Source organism: Motacilla alba, chromosome 12 (assembly GCF_015832195.1).
Source record: "Motacilla alba alba isolate MOTALB_02 chromosome 12, Motacilla_alba_V1.0_pri, whole genome shotgun sequence".
In the NCBI taxonomy this organism is placed as follows: Eukaryota; Metazoa; Chordata; class Aves; order Passeriformes; family Motacillidae; genus Motacilla; species Motacilla alba.
Genome location: NC_052027.1, coordinates 1,465,734 through 1,486,851, shown reverse-complemented (window position 1 = coordinate 1,486,851; position 21,118 = coordinate 1,465,734). Strand labels below are relative to the sequence as shown.

Below are 21,118 nucleotides of genomic sequence, written 5' to 3'. Positions count from 1 at the left end.
CTCCAGTGTTGTTTCTATGGTGTTTGTTTTACCAGTAGCCCTGTGATCTGTCCTGTCTCTGCAGCCCTGAGCGTTCTGATCTGTGTGCCTGTGTCAGTGAATTAGTGGAGTTTTCAGTCTGCTGTGTGTCTCTCCTGGGAATAGTTACCATAACTAATTCCATGTGTCATTTCTTGGAGTATTAATCCAGATGGAGTTATCATTTTTGGAGTCTGCTCTCAGTTGGTGCCATGGTAGATCCTGTGAAGTTTAGGATCAGATTGGAGGGTGACCTGCTCTAAGCAGTCAGCATTTAGCACCTGGCCACCATTCCTGTGTCATATGTGAAGGGCTTATTTCTTCTTACTTGGAAAGCTAAATGGTGAGCTTTAACAGTGCCCATGCAGGAGCTGGGGGAAGGTGGGTGCAGGTGGGACTGGTGGGACTGGAGAGGGGCAGCTCCTTGTGCAGAAATTGTGCTGCTGCTTTTCCCAAGAGGGAAAGTGACAGCCCTGCAGCTCCTGAGAGCAGTGCAGTGCCCTCGCTGTGCCCCAGTGGGGTTTGGTGGGAGGCCACGGGATGGGTGGTGTGTAACCCTGAGGAATTGGTGATTTGGGAAGCTGTTTCTGGGTGAAAAGCCCTCTTTGAGGGAAAACTTGGAGTTTAGCTGACGTGGAGCTTTCCAAGGACTCTGACAAGCCTGGTGTCTGGTCGGGGCAGCAGCACAGGGCGGAGGGAGCTGAGCTGCCTCTGCTGTGCAACTTCCTCATCAGCTCAAAAAAACCCTGGTGTGGGTGTGGAATTTGCATAAATGTATAATACTGAGAAAGTGATTGACTGGCACCTTATTTTACTGAAATACCACGGAAAAAAGAAATATTTTCCTCTCAGTGCTTTGTTTCCTGTGTTCTCTCCCAAGCCAGCCTTTTATTTGGAACCAAGCTGAACCACTTAAAATGTCTAAAGCATTTCTGACCTTTATTTAGTGGAGTAGGTCATGAAATCTACAGAAAGCAATTTACGGTGTGACTTGTTGATTCTGATGTTAACCACCTGAATTCACTGGGTAAACTTCATTCTGAAAATGAAATATTTGGGGACCATGCCTGGTGAAATGGATTTGAAGGCCACACTGTTAGTCACTAAAGTGGACAAATACTGTGCACAATACAGAGCTGGCCTGGAGGGTGTTTTCCATTCAGGGGGGCTTTTAGGGCTGGAGCTGAAGGTCCCTTCCCTAAGAAACTGATTTCCCATCACTGGTTTTGGCCCAGAGTATGATTTTGACCTGAAGGACAAATTTCTTGTTGCACAAGTTCATTAACTGCCGTGCCATCACCCCTGAGCTGTGCTGGGATGAGATCTCAGGTGTGTCCCCAAGCTCCACACACACTTCTGGCATTACAGAGGTGCTCTGCTGTCTGTTTCTCTTTTTTTTTTTTTTTTCCTTAATAAACCTTGTTTCTCCCTCTTTTAACCTGGGGCATACACCCCAGCAGCCTGCTCTGGTTTCCAGAAGTTAACCTGTAGCACAGAAGTGTTTCCACCAGGCCAGGTCCTTTAGATGATGTGCTGCTGCAGCTTCCCAGAATAGCACGTGTGTATATGTATAATTTTAGCTTGGAGAAACTTCAGAGAGAAAGTTGAATTGTTTAATTGCAAATTAAGTCATAATGTGAAACTCTTTCCCCTTTGGTTTCTGGCTGTGATGTGCTGTCTTTGCCTGCAGTAAATCAGCCAGAGTGTGCAGAGCAATTTAGGATTCGGTCTGGAGGCTGCAAAGGAGGAATTTTATTGCTCCTTAATGGAGCAAGTGCATGGAAGGAGCAGGTGTGTGTATAACCATCAGCTCTGAGCACTGGCTGCGTCGGGGAAGGGATTCAGATGGAGCTGGAACCACTGGCAAGTCTCAGAAATCCTGGGGTGTTCTGGTTTCATTTTCTCCCCCCTTTTCAGCCCTGAAAACTGTAAACCTTTAGAGCAAAGAATACAAAACTCTGCGTTATTAGTAAAATTATTAACTTGCTTTTCTGTCAAAACTATGCACACTTTAATTGTTCTGATCAGCTGAAATGCTCCTTGTTCCCTCAGGGGATACTCCAGTTACTGAAGTCACTGTTGATGGCTTGATTTCATGGTGGTTTTTTATCTAAGTTGAGGTATCTTGGTTGTGTCCTGCAAGGCAGTCCCAGTGAGCAGTGGGTCCCAAAAACAAAGGATATAAAAACCAACAGGAGATCTGTGTTTGTTAGTGAAAGTTGTGACAGAAAGTCATGACAGACCCTCTTTAACGTTTTTGTGAGTGAAGAAGGGAGTGTCCTTTGGAAGTGGGTGAATAATGCTGGAATTCACCCAGTGGTAGGAAATCCCCTGAGTGTGGGGTTGGCACCAGCCGCGGAGAACTTTGGGCTGAGCTAGGGGCTTTGGGTGCTGGAGAAGTGGAGTGGAAGGGAACAGCAGAGGTCATGCTGTTGTCCTAACTCACACTTTTATTGAGGGTTTATGTGTAATTCCCTTTGTGCAGGAAAGGAGGGACAGGGAGGAGCTGTGGATCATTGATAGAAAACCCAAACCATGAGGAGCTGTGTCCCACCACACTGGCACCACGGTTGTGTTGGTTCTCTCCTGGTTTGGGGGAGTTGTGAGCTCAGAGTTGGCCTTTGGGTTGTTCTGTGGCTGCTCTTTGCCCCTCCTGGAGCATGGGGTGGGAGCAGGAGCTGAAGGGCTCAGCAGGGTGTGTTTGACATGGGCTCTGTGCAGGTGTCTCAGGTGATAAAGCCAAAACCCCAAGGCAGGGCATTGTCCTTAGAAGCCCTTGGGCTGAGTCTCTGTTGGTGGCCTCCTTCCTGGGCTGGAGCTGCTCTAATCCTGTTCCTGATGGAGCCTGTGCTGCTGTCTCAGGGAAGAGCTGCAGGCCAAGGTGAATTCTTCCACCAAGTGTGAATCTTCACACAACAGCAAGAGCTAAACCCTGCTTGTAATTAGACACAGCAGCTTAATGTGCTGTTAATGCAATCCTCAGCCCGCTGAGAAGTGCAGGCGTGATGCAAATGCAGATTTCCTGGTGTTGCATGCTGAGCTGCACCGTGGGCTCCCTGTGCTCCAGCCCAGCCCGGCGTGGCTCCCTCCCTGCGGGGCACTGGGAAAGGTTCCTGTCCATCCTCCCCGGCCGGGGCTGCCGTTTGGGGACACCGTGGCCCAGTTTCCACCTGCGGTGCGAGTCCTGGGTACTAAAACACGCTCGTCCTGGAGGAGCCATGAATCTTTGATGGCCTGCCAGGCAGGGCCCCGTTGGTGCTGACCTGCAGGTGGCACGCGCAGGATGCCGATCGCGCTGTGAGATGGCCTACTTTGCTGCCTTTTTTTTTTTTATATTCCTTTTTCCCCTCCCAGCCACATTGCAGTGAGCTGTTCCGCTGGGCACCTGCCAACATTCAGGCAGCAGTTACATAAGAAGAGCTTTTTTTCCTGGAATTTAGGCCCGCTGCTGATGTGTGACCTTCAGCAGTAATTGCCAATAAAGGCGCTGGGGATGTTTACAGGCCCCGCGGCTGGCCCGCGGCCTGTGCCGGTAGCGCCGGGCTGGGGCTGGGGCTGGGCTGCTGCTCCCCGGCCTGACCCCGCTCCCCTGCAGCTCTGCTCCAATTTCCAGGGTAAAATCGGGGTGCTCTGCTTCTCCCCAGCCTGACCCCACGCCCCTGCAGCTCTGTTCCAATTTCCACACTGCAGTCGGGGGTGCTCTGCTGCTCCCCAGCCTGACCCCACTCCCCTGCAGCTCTATTCCAATTTCCACACTGCAGTCGGGGGTGCTCTGCTGCTCCCTGGCCTGACGCCGCTCCCCTGTAGCTCTGTTCCAATTTCCACACTGAAATGGGGGTGCTCTGCTTCCCCCCAGCCTGACCCCTCTCCCCTGCAGTTCTGTTCCAATTTCCAGGGTAAAATCGGGGTGCTCTGCTGCTCCCTGGCCTGACCCCACTCCACTGCATCTGTTTCCATTTCCACACTGAAATGGGGGTGCTCTACTACTTCCTGGCCTGACCCCACTCCCCTGCAGCTCTATTCCAATTTCCCGGGTAAAATCGGGGTGTTCTGCTTCCCCCCAGCCTGACCCCACTCCACTGCAGCTCTGTTTCATTTTCCAGGGTGAAATGGGGGTGCTCTGCTTCCCCCCAGCCTGACCCCACTTCCACTGCAGCTCTGTTTCATTTTCCAGGGTGAAATGGGGGTGTTCTGCTGTTTCTGGGGTATGGGCCAGCAGCAACCCAAGCAAATCCGGCACGGAGTTTCCCTTGTAGTTATTTGGTTATTTGTTAGGGTTGTGTTGGTGTTTTATCTGTTTTTTCAGTAGTGACACTTCTTTATGCAGCTGATACATCTACAGGCAGCTCTATCCAGTGAAATGCTCTTGCAGACTCACTCAGTACAGTTTAGGTTTGGGGTTTTTTCGCCTCTTTGCATTAGTCTTGAGGTTTCAAGTAGGTGGAAAGGGAACTGAAAATCCTGGTTCAGAGGGGTTGCCTGAATTAACCTTTTCCCTGCTCTTTATCTATAATAAACTAAAATTCCAATGGCTAAGCTGCAAAATATATGCTGGTTTATGCATTTTGATTGGAGTTAGGAAATATATTAACCTCTTCAGAGCTGCAAAGCTGCACTTGGGAATTATTTTCCTTGTAGAGATCTTACTCTGCAGTCATTTCTCTTGTGTATTTTGCACTTAGACAGTGCTTCACTTGTTATGTCTCAAGCAGAGGAAATGCAGGCACTCATAAATTTTTGTGGGCTGCCTTATATTTTTTTTTCCCCTTGAGAAATCCTGCGATCTTTGGACAGGGCTTTTTCTTTTTTTTTTTTTTTTTTAACACAGACTGGGATTGGTGAGCTCCTTGGAAAAGGAGACTGGAACATTTCTTACAGTTACTTGTCACCAAAAAAATAGTAGTTATTCCGTCTTACTGCTAATTAAAACTGGTGCTGTAAAATGTGTTGTGAAGGTAGTTCTCAGTGTATTCAGTAGAAGTCCTGCAAGACAGAGGATTTAAAGAGGAGGAAGTGCTTGCACTCCTGCTGAAGGGCAGACACTGAGGTGTCCAGCTCCTGGAAAGTCCCAGCCCAAGTTAAAACATGATTTCTCCACTGAAAAACTCTGGAAAATGAGGGAAGGCATTCCTCTAGGTACATCTTGGTGACCTTGGAGTGCAGGCACTGGCAGCCCTTGTGGCAGATCTGCCACCTCCTCGCCTGGCAGTGCACAAATCTCTGCACGTTCCCTGAGACGAGGGAGGATGTTCAGCTGTGTCCCTGCCCTGGGTGTGTGACAGGCTGGGAGCTGGGGGCTGTGCCTGCCCCCAAAATCCCACGTGCCTTCTGGGGGACCTGTGCCAGAACAAGGCGCTGCCCCACATCTCCTGCTGCTGCCTGATTTAGGCAGGGCTGAGATCCTCCATCCCTGAAAATGCAACGTGGGAAGTTTGTCAAAGCAGTTCAGTGCTCCTGGGTCCCAGTTATTCCCCTCTGCCCTGAAACTTCTCCATAACAAGTCAAATGCTTGTTTGACAAACACCTACAGATCATCTGCAGGGGCTAGAAATTTCCTATCCAAATTTCTCCTCAGCTCCACAAGGTAACAGTGTTGGCTTTACAAAGGGGACTTGGCAAGGGAGCTGCACAGTTTTGTGGTATTTTTAAAGAGTTATGAAGGACAGCAGCATAATTTGTGCTCTAGTCTGTTGCCACGGATCAGACAAGGTGATGCTTTTGCTGTGTGCCTTTCAAGGAAGAGCTGATGGTATTTCCAAGGGAAGAGCAGAGACGTGCAGAGAAGGGAGGAAAAAGTGGAAAGGGACTTGCAGGATTCAGTCTGAACAGCCATTCCCACTGGAATTCCAGCTCCTACTGGAGATGGCAGTGCAGGAGCTGAGGCAGAGGCTTCAGAATAACATTTATCTGAGGTCTTCACTCTAGTTCCTCGCATCTGGATGTACAACCTGGCTATGAAAAGCTTAATGTGCAATTTGGCTGACTCTGCAGTTGTGTTTTCCCTTTTTATTTCCTCTTCTCTGCCAAATGTCTCCCCATGCCACCCAGTAATGAGATGCCATATGCATGGAGTTGGGTCAGTTCCTGAATTCACAGATTTTGGGACCAGAAGGGACCTCTCAGTGATTGAACCTGACTTCCAGCACAGCCCAGGGCATCCCACTCCTCACCACGGTCTGTCCACGGAGCCAAATCCATGGAGTTTGGCTCAGCTTCCTCAGAGTGCTCAGTGATGAGCTCAGGCACCTCCCAGGACAGGAGAGAGGATGTTTGGAGAGACCTGAAGGAATTGTGTGGAGATTTGGAAAATGTAAGCAGTTCAGAAATCTGAGGTTTGTCACCTCTCAGTCCTTTGGACACTGGGGCAGCCTGAAGTGTAGGAGATTGGTGCTTGGAACTGTGCTGGTTTGTCCATTATTTTGTCAGAATTCCAAAGTCTGGTGAGGCCAGAGAGAAAAGGGCCAGGTTTTTGAAGGTATGTTTGTGTGGTCACACAAATGTGAGTTTTCTGATCAGATGATTTCCCTCACATTAATTACCATGTGAGATGTTTTCCAGCCTGTTTTGCTGAAGCCACTCTCTGGAGCAGCCCCAGTCTGTGAACTGGAATCTCCACCAGCCTTTTAAGTGCATTTCAGGACTTTTCACTGCTCGGTGGTCTGGGTGTTCACTGCATAGTTGTGTAAAAAAAGTGGAGAAAAGCAATTGTGATGCTTCAAACTTGAAAGAAAATCTTTCTGCTTTTCCTCAAACCTTTTCCACTCTACCACAGCAGTAGTTTGAATTTTCTCTGAAGGATTAAGCAACTTTAATTGTGATTGTTATTTTGAAAGCAAATGAGACTAAAACTTAGAAGAATTCCTCCAAACTGTAAAAGAAAAGGGTGGAAAGCTCATCTGTATCTCAGAAATTGAGTTCACCCTGGAGCTGTCACGTGCTCTGGTGGTTTTTGAGGGCCATACATGCACTCTTGAGTCAGACAGTCTGTTCTGGGAAGCACACGTGGCCTGTGCTGGGGAAGTGGATGCTGGAAGCACTGCGGTCACCAGAGGGTCAGGGATTGTGCATCTCCACTCAGGGCTCGTGAGGAGTGGTTTATTGGCCAGCCTTGGGGGAGTGGAAACTTCAAAGGAAGAGAGAGGGTTTTGCTCAGCAAGTTGAAAGGACCTTTCCCTACTGCCCGTAAAAAGCACAGATGTTGGATTCTGACCCGGCCACCCACTGGGCTCCCGTTTAAAAGCTGTCCACTGTGTCCTGCTGATCACCTGGCTGTGTTCTATTCCACAAACCTGCCCCTGCCCCTACACCATCCCTTTCTTATATCTGGAGACCTGAAATACAGGGAGGCACAAGAAATCTTGGAATATGACTGCTTTGGGCTGCTCTCCCACCCTGTTCAATCCTTGTAAAGCATCAAGTGATATTTTGCTGTTGCAGCACACACAGGAGAGTGCAAAGTGTAGCACAGCAACAAGAGCTCAATAATTCTTTTGCTCTTTGACCCCATTTTGACTCAAAGAATAACAGTTTCAGGATTTGGAGTTTATATTCTTACTGGAAGATGGCTGAGGGCTGTGCTGCTGTGGTGATCCTGTGGGCACTGCCCAGGGCAGTGGTTTTGCTGCCAGCTCAGTGTGTGGGGCTGGCTCTGATGTGCTGTCTGTGCCACAGAGGGAAGGAATTTGTGAGCTGGAATTTGTAATTTTAGCTTGGGAAAGAGCAAACTAATTTTATGCTCATTCTTCATCTGTGCTGCTTTTCAGCCCCAAAATGTAGATGTGTGTTTGGTTGAAATGGGATCAGGGTATCAGCCCAGGAATCCCAGAATGGGTTGGGTTGGGAGGGACCTTAAAGCTCATCCAGTGCCACCCCTGCCATGGCAGGGACACTTCCAGGCTGCTCAGAGCTCCATCCAGCCTGGCCTTGGACACTTGAAGGGATGGAAAATCCACAGTTTCTCTGGGAAACCTGTACCAGTGCCCAGAAGGAAACTTTTGTTTGGAATCCAGAGTCCAGCAGTCATGTCCACTTGACCTGTCAGCTTCAGTCTCCCCTCCCCAGGAGGAAGGGACCTCATTTCCCCTGCAGGGGAACAGGCCTGGTTTCCTTGCTGCTGTTGGCTCTGGGGAAGGCAGGGATGTTTCCTGTGCCCCAGGCAGGTTGTGCAGTGGGACAATGTGCCCGGGCTCCCCGTGAGCTGTCAGCCTGCAGCCTGGGAGCAGGGCAGGGCAGGACGGTGTGTTCCTGTGCAGGAACCTGCTGCTTCCTGTTCACTTGTGCTCCTCTGGGTTCAACCCTCCCTGCTTCCACTTGGCCACACAAGGGGCTTGCATGCTTGAGATGTGTCCAAGAGCAATGACAATGCAAGGAAGCCACCACCAAAGGCCATGGGAGCTGGCCAGGAGCAAAGTCCCTTAGGGGGAGAATGGAGAAGGGTCTTTTTCCTGGCCAAGGAGCCCCTGCAGGGGAAGTGCTCACTCCTGGGGCTCCTTCCTGGGAAATGCACTCTCATTATTCCTCCTCTGCATCTGTGGCCTCCCTCTGCCTTTGCTGGGCTCTCCCCAGGCTGCAGCAGGTGCTGGGCTGCTCTCCCAGTCTTGCTCTGTCGGTCTCTCTGTCCCTGTGGCAGACATGGCCAGGAAGGCCTGGCTCAGCTTGGGGCTCCAGGATTGTGAGAGTGTTATTTCCTGGTGTCTGCTCCTGAGAAGTTGCAGCAATTTCCCCACAATTAAGTCAGCAGTTGAGTTTGAATGTTCAGTTCTCTGTTGTGTGTCTGTGCTTGACTAGATAAAAGTTACTTGTCTTCATCTGTTTCAGTTGAAGATCAGCATTTTAAATCTGAAAAAGCTGTCACCATTCAGGCCCTTATTTCATTGCTCCTGTTTGGTGCTGTGTCGTGTATCTTTTATCTTGAGAAAAGTATGTTTATAGATGAGAATCCACAGAATACATTTTTTTCAGCTAAAATTATGAGGCTGCTACCTTTGTGATACGCAGCCCTGGTTCCTCCTCCTCCCCACTGGGGTGGATGTGCAGCATTCCAGTGATAGATCCTGGGGGTGTGGTCCCCAAAATTGCTCTGGGCACCTGCAACTATGTTTTTTGTTTTGCTTGTGCCTCCGAGTTCATGCAAAGCAGTTTGGGATGTTCAAAGGATACCTGTGAAATTTGCCAAATGTGGCCTTTTTAGGAGCAGGGTGGGAGAGTGTAAACAGTAATTACAGCTATAATTCATTTGTGATGATTCAGCTGAAGTCAAGTGCTTTGCCAGCTCCCTTCCCCTCACTGTTGACCACTGGATTGCTGTTGGGATGAAGGATTCTGGAGGAATGACTAATTTTTCTGCATTTTACTTTCAACTAGCTGCCGCAAGCTCCAGAAACGGAGAGCCCTGTAGAGGTGTGTCAGCCACCTATATTTGTACAGCACACAAATATTGGTGTTTCGCTAGTCCTAGTGGAGTGTCTTGTTGGTAAAAACCCCTGTGAAATGTGTGTTCCTGCCTGGTGTCAGACAGTGGAAATAAGTAGATTTCTTCAAGTGCCTCAGTCCAATACAGCATTAGCGTGGTAGTCTGAAAATTATAAAAATTTGTGAGCTAATCCTAAGTCTGTTCCTTTCAGCCATTTCCTTTATTCTTTAAGGGTGGCACTGGGAAAAGTCTCCTCTCAGATTTTCCTACATTGGCAAAATGAGACTTCATTTTGGCTCCTAATGCAGAATTCGGTTTTCCCTTTGCCTCACATACTTAAAAACTTCAATACTTTAGGGAAAGGGAAGTTCCTACTGGAAGCTTCACAACTCCAAGAGCAATTGGTGTCCCATTTGAAATGTCCCAGTGGACAAGCTCAGGGTCACTGCACATTGTCAAGGCCACTGGTTCTAAGGGAATTGGATATGTGGAAAAATGTCCTTTATGAAGCAGATTATTTGCCAAAAAGAAGGCAGGAAAATTTATCAAATCTTAAATTCCTTTGAAATTCATGGGACATCCAGACATGGCATTGGTAGATTGTACAACTGGGTGCCAAATCAATGCCAATCTAAATGCAACAACATGGGAGTCTAAATCTGGGAGGGTGTTGATTCTCTGAGCTGTGAAGTTTTTATAAATGTGAGATCATGTAGAAGAAGTGTTTGTGATGGTTTAGGCCTTTGTATTTGTACATTTTGTGGAATAGTGTTTAAATGTAACCTGAAACTCTGAGTGGTCATCAAATGGATTTGAGATGTCTGGGAGATGGCTCCTGGTTTCTGATGGGTCCCTGTATAGAGCTGTCATTCTGCACCTTTTGAGATGCTTTAAAGCAGCAAAACCCCAACGTGCTTCAGCTTTGCAAAGTGGAAGTTGCATTCCTGGCAATGAATATCTAAAGTGAGAGAGATTTGATTTGGAGTTGTGCCTGTGCCAAGGGGCAGTTCAGTGACTCCCCACTGACATCCTGGCCATTGGGAGGGAGCCCCCAGGCTGGGCCAGAAGCCCTCCCCAGTCTCAAATGAGTTTCAGTGACCACGGTGGGATGTGTTGGGAGTCCCTCAGCCCCAGAGTGTGTGTCCAGGGGGCTGGGGGGTGTTCCTGTGTGTCTGTGCATGGGCATGCGTGGGCTGAGCCCCCCAGAGCTGTGTGTGTCCCTGGCAGCTGTGACACCAGGCAGAGTGGCGTTTCCTGGAGCACTGCTGGCACACGTGCATGCCAGGGGGGTGTGTGAGGGTGGCAGAGCAGAGGGCTCAGGGCTGGCAGAGGGCAGGTGTCCTGTTTTGGTGGCTTGTCAGTCTATCTCCCTCATCTCCCCCCTTGCATCCAGCTGTGACTCCCCCAGTATTCCCCATGAGTGCCAAGGTGTTGGTTGGTCTCTCTTGAGTGTTGTTCTGCTTTAAAATGACCTTTCTGCACGCACAGCAGGAGCTTGATCAAACTCTACCCCAGAGGCAACTGGAGGATCATAGAAGGGTATGTACAGCAGTCAAGCACACTCAGAACTCATCTCTCCCTTTCCCCTGTAAACAGTGAAGCCTAAGTCATGTGAGAAACTGGTGTGGTTAAATGCTGGCTGGAAAATCCTAAAAATGAGCCATGTGGACAGAGTGAGGTGCTGGAGCCCCTTCTCTGGGGTTACATGGAAGGGACGAGTGCTTGGCTGTTCAGAATTGAGCTCTGGTCCTTCCTGGTCTGGTCCATTGCCACTGACAGAACCTTCCCCTGGGTGCTGATCACTCAGCTGTGAGGTGACATCCATCAGTGCTCCTGGAGTTGGCTCCTCTGGCCACACCACCCCTTTCTAGCCAGCCAAGCTGCCAAATCAGCATCGTTGGTCCCTTTCTCCATTTCTTTTGCTCTTTGTGTGGGAACACAACAGCAACAACTTAAAACTGCTTCACTCTAAAATATTAAGGATGCTCTGTTTTAAAGCTTCTAGCAGGTTTCTGATATCACTTAGAGTTGTGTGTTGCATCTGCACTGCTGATGCATGTACAGTGGTGTTTGTGTGACTTTACCTGGTGTGAGTGCAGATGAAACTGGACGCTGTTGGGTTTTTTCCTAGGTGCCATATTTGATTTTTCTGGTTACTGCCAAACATCTGATATTTGTTTGCACACTGCCCTCGTCAAAGTGGTGCACAGCACTAACAGGATGGTTAAAGAACTGTTCTGGAGCCAAGCACTGCAGCTGAATTAATTGGAACATTTCTTAAATACCACTTATTTTTTCTCCCTTCTGCTTTGATCACATACTCATATTTTGTTAGCTGATACCATGGGGTTGGATAAATTTGTAGGAGCCAAAGCTTTTCTTCCCAGTTAGAGTTTGAAATGCTGGTGACTGTGTATTGCCAGACCTGGATCAGCACACTCTGACTAGAAACAACTGCTTGATACTTGTTCCTGCTGTATTTTCTGGTGATTTGTCTTGTTTTGGGTACACAACACCTACAGACACCAGAGGTGCCTGTCCTGCTCAGGTCTCCACTCACCCCAACTATTTTGACCATGGAATAGAAGTCACCTCCTGCTCCACAAGGGGCCAGAAGGAGAATCAGGGGGCAGCTCCAAGAGCTTTAGTTGCCCTCCTGAATTCAGGCAAGGTGGAGTTGGCTGAGCAGCTGTTCTTGAGGCTGGATATGTGTTATGTTTGTAGTAAGTAGTAAAAATCCCTGGTTTAAATGCCATTTGACAGGATGACTGCCAGTTAGTTCAACAGAGGAGGAAAAAGGTGCTGTGAGAGCTCCCTTGTAGCCATTTGTGTCCTAGGGCCCATCTGGGTGTCAAGCTGCCTTTCCAATCAGTGCACATGTACAAGGAAGATGTAGTTCAGGGGTTTTTTTTGTCTGGCTTGGCCTTGTTCTGTCAGGTAGCCTCCCTCACCTGCCAGACTGGGAGCAGGGAGGTGGATAAAGCACTGCCTCGTGTGCTAAGCACTCCCATGTCGCTGTCAGTCGCAGGAGCTCCTCCAGGACAGGCTTTGCTGGAGCTCCTGAGCTGTCTCCTGCCTCTCCCACATGTTCACTCTTTGGCCCAAGCTGTGATGGGAAGCGTATGCCCCTTGGAGCAGTGCTCATCTCCTCCTACTGTTGTTTCCACGGGAGTTTTCCTTTTTTTCTGCTGTTTGGGAGCTTTTGGAAGCAGCTGGTTGGAACACTGTGTTTATTTTGCATCCTGTTCCCTGACACTTGCTCCTTCCCCATCTGATCCCGTGAAATGCAGCTCCTGTGCTGCAGCTTTCACGCCGAGAATCCGCAGGAACCATTTCTAAGCTGCTGGATTGTGGGGACAGGGTGGCAGTGGGAGCCCTGGCTTGAGCCCCAGCCCTGTGGGGAGGGCAGAGATCCCTCACCAGCTCAGGCATGTGTTGAGCTTCTCCCTGTGGAAGTGATTTCTGAAATTTGGTAAAGATTTTGCTTATCAGACAGGTTTTTGTCTTTTTCTTTTGGGCTATAAAGATCTTTTGAAGTGACCTTTGTGAGTGCCAGCTGTGTATAAAATCAGTGGGACTGCAGCAGGGCTGGAGTTCTGTACAAGCCAATTAATGCACATTAATGTTGTTCCATTTACTTGTATTTTAAAGGCCTCCTGTGAAATTTTAAAGAGTAAGACTTCACTTTAATGACAGCTAATGTATTAAATGGCATCTTGAATCTATAGTCAGACATTCATTAATCTATAGTCATGACATCTTGAATCTATAGTCAGACAATTCAGTAATTTCAATTTCAGTAATTTCATTTGAAATACAACTGAAAATCAATAAATCAGCGACAAGCACATTTTTTTGGATGAAACTAAAGATAAGATGCTTTAGTTCATTTGCCATATTTTTAATATGAAATTATTTTTGGCTATTTTTTTTTCTGAATCCCCAGAAAAGCCCTTCCCTCCCCTGTGCAGCACTGTCCTGGGATGGTGCTGCTGTAACCACACTGCCATTAGCAGGGCAGGAGCTCCTGGTGACAGCAATCCTTACAAAAATCCCTTAATCCCTGTGCAGAGTTTGTGTGCTGGCAGTGCCTCCAGCTTTGTCCAGCTCCCAAATCCCAGGGAATTCCTGTGCAGGCTGAAGTGGCAGCAGTGGGGTGATGTTCCACCTGGAGGTGTTGGATCTCCGCTGGCTCACGCTGGAGCCGTGCTGGAGCTCTGGGTGCTCTGGGATTTGGGGTTATGTGAGGACCTGCCCTGTGCTGGGGTGGGTGCAGGGGTGGGAGGGCTGGTGTGACTCGGGCAGCTGCCAGCAGGGAACAAAGAGCCAGGATCCAGCGGGATCACTCGGGTTTCCGCTCGGCAGCTGATGGATCCTGTCAGCTGCTGGTGGAGGCACAGCGGAGCACGGCCCTGCAGGGTTGGTGGGATGGCAAAACAGGAGAGGTGTGAGGAGATTAAATTGTTCCTCAACACCATTTCTGGTGTTCCTCTAATCCACCTCTTGGTTTTGCGTTGGTGCTGTGCAGATGCCACTCCTTTGCACTTAAGGCCTAGACAATAGAACTTAATTAAAACGAACCTCTCAGAAAAGTAAATCTGTCTAGGAAGCTGTGCACAAAACCTGAACTGCAGCTGTCTCTGTGCTGCATGGGTGAACCCATAATCTTATTGAGCCCCATGAGACCCCTCCAGTGCCCCAGCACATCAGGAGCTGCTCTGTGGGTTTCTCCAACTCTCCAGGGTTTCATTCCCCCCTCCCTCACCGCGAGAAGGGTGCTGGTAACAGCAGCCCTGCTGCCAATGAACATGGGTGGTTGGCTTGTTCGTGGAGCTCCCACGGTGATTCCCTTGTGCTCTTTGCGCGCAGGGCGAGGCCCTGAGGCAGGTTTTGGTGAACCGCTACTACGGCAACGTGCGCGCGGCCGGCCGGCGCGAGAGCCTGACCGCCTTCGGCAACGGGCCCCTGTCCGCCAGCAGCCCCGGCAAGGCCGGCCCGGCAGGTAGGACACGCTCTGCTCCTCCCTGGGGCTGCCCTCCCTGCCCGGGGATGTGTGTTCCTGACCAGTCTGCACCCCACGGCTCAAAGCGGGGTGTTTTCCTTCGTGGTTTTGTCTGTGAGCTCCCAAAGAAAGTGAAGCTGTCCGTGTGGGTGACTGCAGTTGGGAGCGAAACTGGCAGACAGAGCTCTTAGTGCTTTTCAGTCACTGCTCTGGGTTGGCTTGATGTTTGGGACATGGCTTCAAATAGAAATCCTGATCAATTTAATATTTGCAATAATATCTAGGAAATGTGCCCATAAGGATGTCAGATTATTAACCGTTTATGAAAGAAAACCATTTCCTGGTATTGCAGAGATTGGAGGGTAGAATGGGCAAAAATTCCATATAAAGCCAGTTGTACAGTAAAGTTTATTTAATTTGAGGCCATTGCTAAAAAAGTCACTAATGGACTCGCAGAATGGGTTGGGTTGAAAGGGACTTTAAAACTCATCCTGTTCTCCCCCCCTGCCATGAGCTGAGACCCCTTCCACTATCTCAGGTTGCTCCAAGCCCTGTCCACCTGGCCTTGCCAGCCCCATGGGGTCAGTGCCAACCTGTTTGTCCTGGTCACCTTTACAGGAGGAAGCTCTGGGTCGAGCTCAATGAGCCGAGGGGAGATGAGCCTGGCAGATGTCCAGTGCCACCTGGATAAAGAAGGTGCTTCCAACCTGGTCATAGATCTCATCATGAATGCCACCAGTGACAGAGTCTTCCACGAGAGCATCCTGCTGGCCATTGCCCTGCTGGAAGGTGGGAACACCACGATACAGGTAGGGAAATGGAAAACTCCATCTTGTGACTGAGCCCTGTCGGGAAGGGAAATGTTTTTATGAAATCCAGGAAATCTGAGAGGGTGAAGGAGGCAGGAGTGGAAATTATCTGAATGATCTTTGACCTGTAATTAAGGAAAATATTAATGTGTGCCATGCAAAAGTGAACTTACTGAATGTTTGCACGGGCACTGAGTACATGAGGTGTTTTCCAAGGGCAATATAGAGGAGTGTGTAATAAAACAGCTTTGTAGATAAGTGATTGACTGCTCTTCCAAATAACTTAAGTGTAATGTGCTCTGAGACTATTACAATGAGCTGTTAAATTCAGACTGGAATTTGACATAAGGGTATGGTAAACTCCAGACCACCACCATTCTCCAGCAATCTCACTGTTCTTCCTTTCTGTGTTTTCAATAAGGATTAGATTCCCCTAAAAGAAAATTGTCCCTGGTGTGGATTAATGAACACACACCAGCGAGCTCTTACATTCTTCCAAATGGAAAGTAAAACCTTATTACAGCAAAACTTGCTTACAAAGATGATTGAATCTGTGATATCTTATTTGTTTAGCTCTGCACGTGTTGTGTTTGCAGTCTGCCTGTGGGGCTGAGTCCTGACCAGTTGTAACTGATTGTTGTGGTTGAAACGCACACTAGATCCCTACAGCAGCACCTCCTGTGTCCATGCAAACTTCCCTTGAGAGAGCAGGGAATGTCTCTGGGCTCCTTCAGTCTGTCTCTGTAATCAGTGCCCTCATTAATCCCCTGTGTATAAGCTCTGGAATGAAACTTCTTTGCAATGGATAAAGTGGGAATTGAGTGTTGAGAATCCCGTGTCGCCTTAAACTGCAATGACAGGATGAACATTCCGGGGGGACAGTCACTCCTTTAAATTTCCTGCTCTTCTCTAATGTAGAGGAAGCTGAGCTTTCATCCTTGCAGCTCTCAGGGAGCCTCAGGTAACCTCACACTGTCAGGCTGGAAGGAAAAACAAACTGCCCCAGCCTGGAGAGATCTTTGCTTGTGCTGGACCTCAGTGCTAAAGGATAGAGCAGAGTCGCTTCCACAGAGCACAAATCCGTGTTGGAAGCAGATTCCTTAGCTCGCCCACTGAAAACCAACAGGAAAATCTGCAGTCCCTCTCCAAAGACACCTTTTTACCCAAAAGGGAGGCAGTTCAGTTTGCACTTGCTGTCTGTGAGCGGGAGCTGGGAGGCTGTGGAGCAGCCCTGCGGTCAGGAGTGATGGATGGCTCTTAGGGCATCTTCTGCCCCACGCCGTGCAGTGCTGCCAGGTCCTGCTGCGCTCCAGCCTCTACAGACGTGCTTCCACAGCCCAGAGTGGCTATTTTCCATCCTTTCCCACTCAGGAAAAAGCGCTTGGCAGGTGTCTGTAGGACGGGCAGCCAGCAGTCCCTGTGTGCGTGCTCCGGCGGGATGGGCTGGGAGGGGGCTCTGCTGGAGTGTGGGCTGCTTTTAAGTACACAATGTTTTAGGAACCAAATGACTTGTGATGCCTACAGCTAATGCTGTGAGCTCTGAGGGCTCGGACACACCCAGCAGCTCTTACTCATGCATGCAAAGCACGAACGGGATGTTATTGAAAATATCCCGTGGAGCCGTTGGGATGTGGATGTTCCGTGCTGCAACACTCCATGGGCTTGGTAGCAAAAGGCAAAAAAGGAGCATAATCAGTGCATAGACGTGTTCTGTGGCTTTCCTCCACGCTGGTTAAACTCCTGGTGGTAGGAAGAGAGTTTTCTGGTGCCTTGCAGTGGCTCCAGCACGGGGGGGCCCGTGGGACGCTGGCACTGGCAGGCAGGAACAGCACGTCCTCAGCACTCTGAGCTCTCAGCAGGGCTTGAGAGAGCCAAGTCAGGAGGACTCCAGTGGGGAAAACACCAACCACAAAGCTTAACTTCTGGGTGGGAGAACAGCTGGCTCCACACTGGGAATCAAAGCCAAGGTGGAGGCTTGCTCTTCAGCAAGATCATCAGTTCAGGGCTGTATCTCCCAGGGTAATTGCTGAGTGATGTGATGGCCAGGGTAAACTGTGTCCTGAGTGATGTGATGGCCAGGTTAAACTGTGTCCTGAGTGATGTGATGGCCAGGTTAAACTGTGTCCTGAGTGATGTGATGGCCAGGTTAAACTGTGTCCTGAGACAGGGAACTCATGTCATCAGGCTTTGCTGTCCCCACACAGGAAGAATGGCTCACAATGCAGAGGTTCTGGGTGCAGCCCAGCTGTTCAGGAGAGCTGTGTGGGTACTTGCTCATCTGCAAAGCTGATTGGTTTTGTGCAGCAGCCTTTGGCTGTGACACAGTGAAGATTTACTGAGTACAGCAAAATAATGGTCTCCCCTTAGCAGGAATTCATTTTTACAACACATGCTGCAAAATTTGGCTCCATAGGAAACAAGATGCACTTGGGAAAATTACCCTGATACTTTCCTTTTGTTTTATCCCAGTCTCTCTCTAATGTTCTTTGATAAGTTTTGCAGAGTGGGTAGGTAGGCCTTGGCAACCTCTGCAACCTGCAGAGTGGATTTTCTGCAGTTCTGCAATTTCCAGTTGGTGCCAGTGGAAGAGTCATCCCCAGTCTCTGGACTAGTAACTGTGTTCATTTTGCATCAGATGCATTTGTCATTGGGAAAGTTGACCTAGCCAAACCAGCCAGCTTTGTCTTTGAGGTCTAACAGAATTTATCTTCATTTAACATTTTTTTTTGTTGTTCTTTTTAGCAGCTTTTGATTGATAGTGTTCCAAACAAGTTTGTTCTGTGCTCAGTTTGAATAATTTCTACTGAACTTCAATTGCCTCTATCTACAGGCCTTTGAGAATAGGAAAATGGAGGGATAGGGACAGGTTATGTAAAAAAGGCTCTTTGGCAGCAAAGCCAGAAATGTGTCACCCCTGCATGGCATTCTCTTAACTCCAGGTTTTCACACGGGAAATTGATTCCGCCTGGAGTGCAGCAGAAGGTTTGTACCAACACACAGGAACTTGCACATGATGATTGTAATATGGTTAATAATGGGAGTTCCCAGGTAACTCCCAGGAGCTGCAGTGGGAGAACAGATCCCCATGATGCTGGGAAGGGATAACTGCAATAGGTGTTGCTGTTTCATTAGGTGCAGGCAGGGCCAGTATTAAGGGTAGGCAAAGTAGGTGGTTGCCAACTCCAGCAGAAAAGCAAATCTCGAAACGTTCCTTATTGTAATTGGTAGGAGGGATTTTTATTGTATTGTTAAGAAAATGAATGTGGGGGAGAAGCAGGACAAGAGAAAAGGCTCCTGGTTCACCTCAGGAAGGAGGCTGAGCTGGTGGTGTGTGGCACCCTGAATCCCACGCTGCTCCGTGTTTTGCTGCAGGGTGAATGTCAATGTGGCAAATTAGCTCTTCTGGGAAGGTCTTTGCCCGCTTCCAGCTCTCTGGGTGGAAACTTTCTGGACTTCAGCTTTTGGAATTAACTTAGAAACACTGTCAGGTTCTTTGGGAGCAGGGTGGTGGTGACCTTGTGGTGGCTGTCACTCCGGCTCAGCAGGAGCCCTGGGTTTCAGTGGGAAGCCTGCCCTCATTTGCACAGAGACAGAAGCAGAGGTGGAACCACGGGGTCAGCACCAGACAACAAATTAACTTGACAAATGCTGCAACTCACTGAGCTGCAAATTACATCAACCCCTTTATTAATTTATATAACCCTGAGCATCCCCCTGGGGAGCGCTGGCTCAGCGGTTCTGGGCAGCCGTGGGGGTGCCCCACGCTCTGCTCCAGAGGATGAGGGCTGAGCCTGCCCTGGGTGCCAGTGCCTGGCTGCTGTCCTGGTGCTGCCCTGGGCTCCCTTCTGCAGAGCAGGGAATGCTCTGGTGGGTGCTGGTGCTGGTGGGCACTCGGGGTGCCTCTCCTTGGGAAGGGATGAGCGCTCCGTCCCTCCCCACACGTGTGGCCAGCCTCTCCTCTGGTACAGAGTGAGTGACAGTGCAGGAAATTGCTGAGGACTCCTCCTGCAACTCTCATCTGCTAACTAAAAATTCTGTGTGCTGTTGCTCTGCCTCACCTCTGCCTAGTTTGGGCTTTCCTTGGTCGGTGGAAGTTAATGGCGAGTAAAGCCCCTTACATAACACCTCTCCATGGAGACTCTGCTCCCTTAATTAGGGATCTTCTCAGGAGTCAGCTTGCGTGACAAATTACCCACACGCACACGGTGGGGCTTTCAGCAGGGGAAGGTAAAACGAGGTTGATGACATTGGCTGTTCCAGGCAGTTTTTAAGTGCTGCCCCAAGGTGACACAATGCACCTCTGCCACTTCAGGGTGGGGGTGCCTCAGTTCCCTTTGTCCACCGCTGTCCTCTAGGTGGGCTGCAGGCACAGAGGATGGGAGCTGGCACACAAGGAAAAGGTGATTTTTTTCAGGAAGTGGGATTTGCTCCTGGCTTTAAGGCATCTGAGCAGAGATGCTGCCCTTTGCAGAGGATGATGGTGGGATGTGCTGCACAGCTCTGTGCCCCAGCAGCTGAGGATGGGGTGAGGACCAGGGGCCACTCTGGCTCAAGAGCACCAATGAGCTGGTGGTGGTGGAGAGCTGTGCCTCCATCACAGCAGGGCAGGAGTGAATCAGTGCTGTATGGAGTGGTGGCTTGGAGCTCAGCGGGGTGTGTGAGGCTCCTTTAAGATGTGACAGTGCAATAAGCTTGTGTCTTTGAGCCGTTTGAACTTCCAGGGCTCTTGGCTGAGCCTCCCCAGAGGATCCCTGTGCCCTTCCTTGAGTGCAGCCTGGGGCTGGGGGCTGTGCTGTCCCTGGAACAGGTGCCATGGGTACAGAAATCTCCGCAGCCAGCTCCTCACTGTCAGCTTTGGTAGGAAATTCTGGCCTGGACTCACACAACTCTCCCATCCAACCCAGTCTTGCTCCATACTTGGACTCAGTTGATGTTTCTCAACATTTCTCCTCATGCGTTGCCACCAGCGAGGAAACTCCACCAGAGTGAATTGTGGTCTCCTTTTCTGTGCCTCCAGCTGTCCAGAGATGATTGATAGTTATTACATAATTGCAGGATTGATGCACAAAAGGAATTGAATCCAGAGCTATCCAGTTTTGTGTTTCTGACACTTGGGGGACCCAGGAAAGCCCAGAGCTGGGGGTACCAGCCACTGGTGCTGGTCAGTCACAGCCCCTGGGTTTGAGAGAGCAGAAACTTGAAGACAAATTTATGTCCTTGAGTTCATTGTAGCACTGACTGTGAAATACTGTGGCCAAAATGTCCTATTTGGTGGCAGGAACACTTTGTTTCTTTTCTTATGTGGCTTCAACTGCCCTGCACAATGGGGAGAAAACTCTGCAAGGAAACATTCCAGGAGTACTTGGCTTAGTGACACAACAGTGCTTTAATTTGTGGTTTGGACTTCTAAAATCAGATTTATTTCTTGCAAGATTTGCAGCAGTCATAGATATCAGTGAGCACAGGCAATTGTATGTGATGGCAAAGGCTGCAGAGGCAAGAATGTCTTTGGGTCACTAAACTTCTGTAAACGGCACTTGAAAACTTTTGATCATTGATAAAACAAGTCCTAAATTTTCTGTTTGTTTCGAACAGACAATTCTGTGGCTCAGGATGTTATATTTCTCTTTGTATTGTTTTAATGGTGCCTGTTTAGGAAACCAGTGCACAACCAGCAATCTCTTGGCACGTGTTAAACAATCACCTGCCTGTGTCTTTCACTGTTTCAATGTGTTTTTACTCAGGATAAAATACACCATTTAAAAAAAATCTGATTATGTCATGAACATGACATTAAAAAACCTGTTGATAAAGACCTGCAGCATCAACTGTGGGCAGAGATCTTGTCCTTTTCTGAAAGAGCCCTCTCCAAAATGA

The 21,118-nt window shown here is 49.1% G+C and overlaps 1 protein-coding gene across 12 annotated transcripts in view; it reads left to right on the top strand.

Annotated features, from left to right (window-relative positions):
• ITPR1 (inositol 1,4,5-trisphosphate receptor type 1) overlaps positions 1 to 21,118 on the top strand; it is a 162,604-nt gene that overhangs the window by 91,832 nt on the left and 49,654 nt on the right. For 6 of the 12 annotated variants that reach the window (XM_038149707.1, XM_038149706.1, XM_038149703.1 and 3 more), the window contains 4 exons: positions 9,382 to 9,417; positions 10,919 to 10,969; positions 14,300 to 14,432; positions 15,051 to 15,241. In XM_038149707.1, the coding sequence (XP_038005635.1) occupies positions 9,382 to 9,417; positions 10,919 to 10,969; positions 14,300 to 14,432; positions 15,051 to 15,241 (411 nt within the window). The remainder of the gene's footprint in view (positions 1 to 9,381; positions 9,418 to 10,918; positions 10,970 to 14,299; positions 14,433 to 15,050; positions 15,242 to 21,118) is intronic. The other 6 variants (XM_038149705.1, XM_038149713.1, XM_038149712.1 and 3 more) reach the window with 2 other exon arrangements.